This window comes from Buceros rhinoceros, unplaced genomic scaffold (genome assembly GCF_000710305.1).
Source record: "Buceros rhinoceros silvestris isolate BGI_N320 unplaced genomic scaffold, ASM71030v1 scaffold16064, whole genome shotgun sequence".
Taxonomy (NCBI): domain Eukaryota; kingdom Metazoa; phylum Chordata; class Aves; order Bucerotiformes; family Bucerotidae; genus Buceros; species Buceros rhinoceros.
The window spans coordinates 42,732-52,524 of record NW_010410182.1 but is presented as its reverse complement, the minus strand read 5'-3'; the positions used below and the strand labels follow the sequence as shown (position 1 = coordinate 52,524).

The 9,793-nt window shown below is 45.1% G+C and overlaps 1 protein-coding gene across 1 annotated transcript in view; it reads right to left on the bottom strand.

Moving 5' to 3' along the window:
• Positions 1-9,793, bottom strand: part of CPXM2 (carboxypeptidase X (M14 family), member 2) — a gene marked incomplete at its 5' end in the record, with an annotated part of 73,016 nt that overhangs the window by 20,642 nt on the left and 42,581 nt on the right. Inside the window, 2 exons of the mRNA XM_010135521.1 lie at positions 5,068-5,218; positions 5,747-5,831. Coding sequence (XP_010133823.1) covers positions 5,068-5,218; positions 5,747-5,831 — 236 coding nt within the window. The remainder of the gene's footprint in view (positions 1-5,067; positions 5,219-5,746; positions 5,832-9,793) is intronic.

Below are 9,793 nucleotides of genomic sequence, written 5' to 3'. Positions count from 1 at the left end.
CTTTCCCCAGGGGGACAAGGGAGTAGGAAGCTCTAAACCGCCCAGCTGCTTTCCAGCAGGAGACTTCAGGGGACCGCCCATGAAAAGGACCAGAGAGGAGCCACTGCGCAGCAGCCTGGCACAAAGAAGGGATGTTCTGTCACACTCCTGCGCTACCCAGCACCTCCAGCAGGAGCCCCGATGCTTCCAGTCTCCACTTATTATGCCAACAACATGCGCTGGGCTTTTTGTCCTCCTTTGTTTTTCAGTGTTTTTTTAACTGGCAGTGGGAAGGTATGAAGTGAACTTTGCAATGACTTGGCGATGGAATCAATGCTCCCAAAACGTGATCAAAATACTCTTAGTAAGTAAAACTCCATTCCAACATGGTTTGTTCACGTGCTTCGTTTTGGCAGGAGGCCTACAGCAGGTATTATTGCACTGGTGGGCCTTCCACACCCAGCCGCGGTGCTCATGGGGTACTGCACATGGATGAGGTAACGAAGGCTTTCCAAGAGACTTGGTGAGTTTTTCATAAAAAGAACAGTTTGGTCTGAATCCTTTAGCCTGCCTTAAAAACCTCACCGTGCCATTTTGCAAACAACTGAGTTTTTTCATTTCTGTGTAATAGAGGTGAGTTTGATTTGTCTTCATAAAATTGTCTATGTCACAGAGAGTGCACGCGTAATCTGGAAAACTCCCCTGACAGACATATCAGATGATTGCAGGGTTTTTCCACATGATCTATCTTGAGACAGTCATAAGCATTAGCATCACACATTAAATCAGCAGCAAAATAACGATCTGCAGCTCCAGATGGATTCTTTTCTACATATGCTGTTGTACACTCAACCACCGCACCACTAATTCCAGCAAAACAGAATGATTTATAATAATGTGTAAGGGAACAAACTCTTAACCAGCAGTAGGTGTTTCTTGAAGGTTTTCTACCAATGTTTGATGTTTCCAGTGAATTCCTACAGTTCAATCCTATTAATAACGGTAATTTTGAGGACTGTAATACTCCACCAGATTGTAGAAATAAAGGATGAAGGAAAACCTTTTAATGACAGTCACTGCGTTGTGGGGGGATGTTACACATCTATCTGGATGGAGAAACATAATACATTGGCCTTTCCCAGGAGAGTTACTGAATTTGCCGTCACTTTTATTTGTCTTTGCTCAGGCAAACTTCAAAAGAGTTTTAAATTGCCCAAGATTAAGTTTTAGCTTTGTAAAGATAAACGCAGAAGGACAGACTGTCACTCTAAACAAAAATGTACTCGCACAAGCGCTTCACTGAATTTAGCGCCGCCATATCCACAATCACCTTTAATGAAGGATACTTGCAGAAAGTCACAGTTTTGTACAAAAAGAGCACACTTCTGGACTTCACCAGGTAGCCTGGCAGTTAGAGACAAGCTGTGAAAATAGGACTGATGGATGCAATCCCTGCAAACCACAGTACTCCACTACAAAGGAGTTAAAGTTCACTTTTCATCTTGGGTTGAAAGTGATGGCATAATCATGATACCAATGATAGTTTTCTAGATTAGAAGTATTAAAAATTAAATTTCATCACAGATTTATTCCATTAAAATAATTGCCTATTGCCTTGAATACTCTACAGTATAAATAAATGCATGAAGAGCTCAGCTAATTTTCCCTCTCCTGTCTCTGGGTACTCTTGATCACAGGCGGATTCGTTTTGATTTTCCTTAAGTTTGAGGAAGACCAGGCAAGGAGAGTACATCCACCCCTCTGAGGCAACCACAGACGACTCTGTGTGTCAGTCTACGTCTACAAAAATACCAACATTTTTTGGAAACTGGAGAGGGAAGTAAATGCTGGTGCTTTCATCCTCTATTCCCAGCGAGAAATGGCACCACTGCTGCGCTGCTATAGGTAGGATTTTCTGGCATCTTCCCTCCACAGCTGAATGCTTTTCCCTTGGAAGAAGATGACTTCCGCTGCCTGAAAGATGGTACTGACCCGGTTGGGTAATACAGCTTTCTTTGTAGAGCTACTGTAATAGCCTCGAAAAGGTCATTCATCAAAAAAACTAGCCTACAATACTCCAGAAGTGTCCGTTATGAATAATAGATAAGCATTTCGCAGATAAAAATTACAGCCATCTTATATAATACTGATTATCTAATCAGGAACTTCTCTCTTCCAATTTTCTAATAGCGTTTACTCATGATTTCCCAACTTTCAGTGCACCAGCATATGCAGCAGGTTTTATTAATAGAGCCCTGCCCACAGGAATGGGTCCTTCAACCATTTCCGTCAGGTTCTGTCAGTGCTAGCAATCTTTCCTAGAATATTAATACCTTATTCAGGTTTCTTCTTCATTATTGCTTTCTTACCCTCCCTTGTGAGCCTACGTGATGGAAAGCTGATATAGAGTGCAGACTGAATGCAAATCATGTGATTTATTCAGGGATTAACAAAGACATAAAACCTAACATTACAAGCTTAAAAGACACGTAAAGAAACTCAGAGTCATGAAAAACAACTTACTTTCCTCCTGCCCCACCTTTTTTCTTGGGGGATTTCCCCATGTCCCATCCGCACATGCATTGTCATTGCCTCAGGAGGACATGGCGTGTGGGATCTCTAAAACACGACCAAAATGCAGCTCCTGACAATGTGATTTCTTGTGTGTCACACTCAGGGAGCAAGTACGATAAAAGCCACACCAGGTACTGGAGGAAACAGAGCATCGCGCCACTTGGAAAGGATCGAGGTGCATGAGCTGACAAAGCTCCACCTCCCGATCTCAAAGAATTGAGGAGACGTGCTCGGTTTGACAGAGGAAGCCTATGCTAGAGCAGAGCTCTTCATTCCTAGTTGCACAGTCAGCACAGTACTTGGCAGCGCTACCACAGAGGGTGGACCCACGGCCAAACCAGTCGGTTATGTAACTTGGAACAAGTAAGCTGACACCAATAAAGGGTGAAGGAGTCCAGTTCCAGGGAAGTACAGAAAATAAGTCATGTCCTACAGGAAGAAAGTGTGCATGGAAAGGCCTCTGCGAGCTGGGGACCAGCTTTGTTGGGAGGGCCTTGCGTGCGATGAACAGAATGAGCTAGAAGAAAGAAATGTCAGTTCTTTCCGAGCTAAAAAGACGGGTCAGCAGCTTATCAAAATCTATTAGTTCTTTCAGCCCAATTACAGTTTGAACAAACACACCCCACTCCCATTGTGTCTCTCAATGAATGATTCTGGTATTTTCTTTCGGGAACAAACTGCCACCGCAGGCCATTAACTCAATAAACGACTACCGGGAAGAAATGCTGAGGCTGTTTCCAAGCTGAGCCAAGACCCGCAACAAGCCGTACCAGTAGTGGAAGTGCAGGTGTCTTCTTACCTTGGCAGCACCTGCACCCACTGATACAGCCCCTGGCACATGAAGGGAGACAAATGCAAACACTGAAAAGCAGAATTTGACCCTGTGTGGGTCCATACGCAGTAAAACTCTAGTGTAGATAACTGCTGCACTTCACAAAAATCACCTTTCCAAACCTCAACAGTTTTGCTCTTTCCTTTTTAAGTACAGTTTTACGGAATAGAAAAGGATTGTGAGAATTTCCCTACATATTGCTCTCCAAAATGGTTTGAGTGTCATCTCTGACATTTGCTGTGCAAGTCCTACACCCCAGTAAAGCCACAGTGCTGAAGAAAGATGGACTTTTCCTCCAGCCTCACACCCTGTGTGATAAGAGTGGACCCTCTGCAAACCCTCCCAGGCATCTGGGGTAAATCACTGCTCTCTCCAACAGCCCACCGGTCCTTCCAAGAGCTGAGGGGAAATACTGCCTCTGGAACTGCTCCTCCAGAGTAAAAGGCACAATGGGAAACAAGCAACCCATGGAGGTGGGGTTTTCTAAGCCTGTGGCTGAAATAAATCAGAATCCTACCGAAAACACGAGTGCTCATGTGCACAGGACACCCTGGTCACTGCCATTCCAGTCCAGGGTGTGTTTGTTACCCCAGTTGTCAAAGAGCTGCTGACTTCCACTGCTTCCCGGTAACACACCTACAGACCAAGATTTATCACAATACTTGCCCCACGATTCCCTTTGTCAGAGAATTATCCCCTGCGTGCCCCAGACTTTTTTTCCCCCATGAGTATTTAAATACCTAAAGGACAGAAATCAGGCTACCTCTGCTTGGCATGGGAAGACCCTACATCAGCAGCAGCCTTGGAGGCAGCAAGTCTCTGAAGAGCAGCAGCAGTTAAAGCAGTAACGAGAGGCTCTGGAAAGGCACTTCTCTCTCTGGCTCTAGTATTTCTGAAAATGCTATTCATAGCCCCCTGCAAAAACAAGAGAGCTATCCCCAAAGTGCCAGAATTCAAGATCAAAGGGGGAAAAAAAAAGCAGATGAGATGCGGAATGAGTAGCAGGCAACTTAGAAAAAGTTAGAACCAACAGTTCTTCAAGTATTTCTGTATGTAGGTAAACACATACACAAACCTGCCATCAGACTAATTACAATGGGCTTAACAGAACCGTGGCTTTGCCATAACCTTCAGCCGAGACTTACCAGGAATCCTGCCGGATTCAGTACATGCCTAACTCCCCCCGCTCCCTACCAGATAAGCAGCAGTTCAATCACAGTATTTGCCTTCAAATTAATTCAGGAAAAGCCTATGGCCTGTACAATGAAATAATACTTTAAAAAAAAATTAATAAATCAGACAACATAATTATAACGGATCTTTCTTGTCTTAGAAGCTTAAGACTTCCGCAAGTGACTGTTCCCATATGTAATTCTATTGCCTCCCTGGCCCTAATCAGTCAGATTAATTGCGCTCCACTTCAGCCCAAACAACAGAGAAAGTCTTTTTAGGCCACCCATGTAATAATTTATTAATAAAGCCACTGATAGATACTATGCAGTTGGGGTGGAAGAGTTACCCTGCTACTGTCCGTGCAGCTGGACAGATATTTCAGCTTCTTTTTCCGTAACTCTACTCACTAAAGACAGGAATCTTATCAAAAGCAAAGATATCCAAAGGAAATAAATCTCTGAGTCTTGGCACATGCAGCCATGCCAACACCAACTGAGAAAGACTCTTACCTGGCAAAGGACACCCTAAGATTTCCAGTCTCATACAGATGCCACCTTCTTCGAACCAGGACCGGGGGTTTATACGGATGTAGCGCGCAACCAGCGGCGCTGGCAGCATGTTGAGAACAGGGATCTCTTTCTCACTGTTTCCTTCAAAAATCTGTGCAGGCCAAACACATGGAAATGGCAAGATCAGTTCTTCGAGAAGTCTTTTAGCACTTTTAGTAACAGAAAAAAGTGAAGTCAGCTCGTGGAGCCTCAGGTTGACAGTGGCTCAGGCCAGAATGTTCTTCAAAGAGCGTGGCCCTCAGAGAGGGGCGAAGGAGCCAGAACTCTACACCCTCTCTCCAACAAAAGGCACCTCATGGACATGAGATGTCCTCATGGACCAGCAAACTGATGCTAACCCATGTGTGAGCCATGCACCAAGAAACAGCTCTCATCCCAGGCAAGACCCTGCCAGGGTGGCATTCACCTCCACAGGGAGACCCCTGCAGATCCGCCACATGGGATATTCTGGGTCCCTCTCTGTATTATGAGATTTGCTCTTAAAAATCAGCGGGATCACCGAGAGGTGTTGCCCTGTGATTTTACACTGACTAAACTGGCAAATCAAAACGCCCCGTGGACAGCCTCCACGTTCCCACCTCTGCTCTTCTTCATAAAACGTCTGCTTGGCGGGACTCACCACGTCTCCAGATTCATTTCTGACAGCAGTCCATGCGTGACTGTCGTTGCTCACAAGCACTCTGTAAGAGGTCACCCAGTTACTCCTTGAGAAAGACAAAGAGTACCCAAGTTATTTTTTCATAACTCAGAAGGACCGCAAGTTGTGTTTAAACCTAATAAAGCTTTCAGACAGCTGACAGCGGAAATCCCACCTGGCAAAATCAAGTCAACACTTGGCTAAGCTAGATTCAACAGATAATGAAAAAAACCTAGCACAGAAAGCAAAAGATCAAGATAATATTCTGGGATTCTAGGAGGCAAGGGATTACCGCTCTCCCTTCCTTTTACATGCCAATTTTGGGATAAATGGCTTGTCTAGAACAGATGCAACCAATGTTCAAAAATCTCACCTTTTCAGCTACAGCACATTTATTACCTCTGCTATTATGATCAGAGAGCATGGGAGGAAAAAATCCTCTATGACAAAAAATCCATGAATTCCAACCAGCAAAATTTCCAGTTCTTCCACTACAAGACGGAGGGAGCCCCAAGTCGTTCTTGTAGCTATTAGCAATAGATAGGAACAAGGAGACAATTCTGTCTCTGCACGCAGAGACCAACTGACCACAGCACTGGTGCACTGCTGCAACACCTAGATCAACCTTCACAGGCTGATCCTTCTAGTGGTCTGGTACGTAATTAACAGCAAAATCCCCTTTAACATAAGAAAATCTTCACTTGTATTTAAATGGTGTCTTGTCTGTACACAGCTAACGAAGGGTATGAGGAGAAGTAAAATGCTGCTTCCTGCATTCTGCGAGAAGATAAAGCTACCATGGTATTCCCCATGGTAACGCGTACCCAGCTATGGAGAAGGTAATGCCCTGGCTCTGCTCTCACATTTGTTGGTCCGAAAGGGCAGCAGTAATTTATTTTTCTCCCCTAACACGTTCCTGGTTTCACTAGGCAGTGACTTGGAGGAGAGTCGTGGCTGGGAGGTATCTTTGTACCGTGAAGTCAGTCAGAATGATTAAATTCTGTCTCCACGTGTATAAACTGATCGTGCGTAAGCAGCAGCCCTCCGGAGCAGGGCTCTCCGCTGAGATCCAGTCAGACTGCTGGGACTGAAACCAGGGCGAGGAGAGCTCTTGGGACTAGGGAGAAGAACAGGGGCAATGTGGGCAGCTATGGGAGCAGCAGCAGAGCACATGGATTAGAGATCAGGGAGCACCTGGGAGGACAGACACACCTAAGGAACCTCCTTGTATGCACCCATAAAAACGCAACTTGCTCGCTCTTTTACAATCCACAAACAATATGTTGTACCAACAAACCACCTATGAACACACACGCTGACTCCGCTGTGCTTATGGTTAAAGTGACAAACTAGTCCTCATGTGTTCACCAAAACAGCATCAGGCTTCCAGTGAGGACTAAAAAAGGGACAGGGGCAGAAGAAGAGGAAATTCATCAGCCTCAAGATCAGCACAAGTTCACCCAGCTCTGGCTGGTACAGAACAGTGACGTTCAAATAACACGGCAGCAGAAAACTTGTAACTTCAGGTTTCCACCTACTGTTTCATTCTTGCAGTAACAGTGGTCCCGTTTATACCAAAGATTAAAACTGATGTCCAGATTTCCGATGTATTGTAGATGCACTTCTAGCAAAGACAAGAATTCGACATTTTGGAAACAGCCAACATCAAACTCCAGGAAGAGGAAAAACAGCCTTTTCTGGTCGAAAAAAAACCAACCCAAGAGTAAGAGTAAAAACTCACGGGTTTAAATGGGGGTGGCAATGGCAGTGTAGATATTCAGTGCACATAAAGTAGCGTTGTGTTTTGGGTTTTTTTTTTTTAATTTGTTTTTTTCTTTTGAGGGTATGGGGTTATTTTGGGGGGGATTTTGGTTTGTTTTCTTCTCTAATATTCTCAGCCATTTGTCAAAATCAGGTTAAATGACCAAAAGAAGCAATGTCACAAACCAAATGCATCACTGAAGTATTCCAGAACTTTTTTCATTTCAGCTGCACAGATCTGATTAGGAGGGCAAACACAAGACATCCATATTTATTACTCCTGGAAAAGAAATCCGAACAGAGTATCACAGCCGCAGGAAAACAAGACAAGAGTGGAGGTTCTTTATGATTGAGAATTTTTTAAAGAAAATCATGGCACATATAGGAAGCTTCTAAGAGAACCAGACCATTTTACTGGCATGCGAAAATGTTGCTATTACACTAATATTCCCAGTCTAGGACTTTTATCTCCCATATTTTAATCTTCTTACTCTCTGCAGTGACAGAGGGTCAAACTTCTCCCAAAGGAGCACGTAGGCTAATCAGTCGCGCACATTCTCCTGCTTGAGTGGCAGCATGTAACGCACTTTGAGGCAGTCTGACAATCCAAATAAAACCGGGACTACATCCACTCTTGTGCAGTTGCAGTATAGAAGGACTGCAGAGGGTCGCGGAAGGAGGTAAATCAGTGTAATATATCAGGTCATACCTCACAGCCTATTAACCGTGCTTGCCTGTAAGGAATAAGCATCCACTTTGCATGTGTTGAGATGCAGAATAAAACCATCACCGGTGACCAGATCCTTCTCCCACCGGCACCAAATGCAAAACAGGTAAATCAGTGTAATATATCAGGTCATACCTCACAGCCTATTAACCGTGCTTGCCTGTAAGGAATAAGCATCCACTTTGCATGTGTTGAGATGCAGAATAAAACCATCACCGGTGACCAGATCCTTCTCCCACCGGCCCCAAATGCAAAACAGCCTCTAGGGGATTAAATTCTTCCTCTTTTTTTCCAGTGTCATAAGAAAACCAGCTGCTGCCAATATTAAGAAAACTGCTGCAGATTCCGATTCCCCACAGAAACAGCATCTTCTGCCTCAAAACCACATTCCCCGTGGTGGGGAAGGGGAACTCTGCCTGTTATTCCTGTGTTCAGAGTACCTGGACAATGAGCAGGAGCTAATGCACAGGACTTCTGACCAGGCAGCTGAGTGCCTCTGAATCCCAGATTTTTCTACAGACAGAGCAGCAGAAGAGCAGTCACAGAATCATCTGGCTGGAAGAGACCTTTAAGACCATGAACTCCAACTGTTCCCCCAGTACTGCCAGGGTCCCTAAACCATGTCCCTCAGCACCACCTCGACACGGCTGTGAAACCCCTCCAGGGATGGGGACTCCACCACCACCCTGGGCAGCCTGTTCCAGTGCCTCACAACGCTCTCTGTAAAGAAATTCTTCCTGATATCCAACCTAAACCTCTCCTGGCGCAACTTAAGGACATTTCCTCTCATCCTGTCACTTGTCACATGGGAGACATGTGACCAACCCCCAGCTGTGTACAACCTTCTTTCAGGTAGTTGTAGAGAGCGATAAGGTCTCCCCTGAGCCTCCTTTTCTCCACGCGAAACACCCCCAGGTCCCTCAGCTGCTCCTCACTGGACTTGCTCTCCAAACCCTTCACCAGCTTTGTTGCCCTTCTCTGAACCCACTCCAGCACCTCAACGTCCTTCTTGGAGTGAGGGGCCCAAAACTGAACACAGTACTCAAGGTGTGGCCTCACCAGTGCTGAGTGGGGATAATCACCTCCCTCCTCCTGCTCTTCTGGAAAGCCGCAGATTTTCTCCACACATGTGGTACAGGAGGTCTGACGTTTGCAGGAAGCAGAGGGATGTGTTGCACGTGCTCGAATCAAGAGCCAGTCTGATTACAGCAATTAGAATTTAATACATATAAGGTGCTCAGATTATTCATGTAGCCACAGAAATCTAATGCTTTCAGAGAAATCCATCACAGCAACGCAACAGCTAAAGCAAAGTCTTGTGCTAGAAGTACTGGGGAATGTCATCTGTGTTGTTACCCGATGACAAGAAGGTCCATCTCATTGGGTTTGGGATTTGCAGACACTAATTTCTGCAGCACATCAGATCAAATCTGTTCGGGGCCCATCAGCACTGAACAATAAAGCGATCTACGGAAAGCTGAGCTCAAGCTATAAAGCTTTCCAGTACGCGGCATGTCCCTACTGTGGGTTTAGAGAAGCTC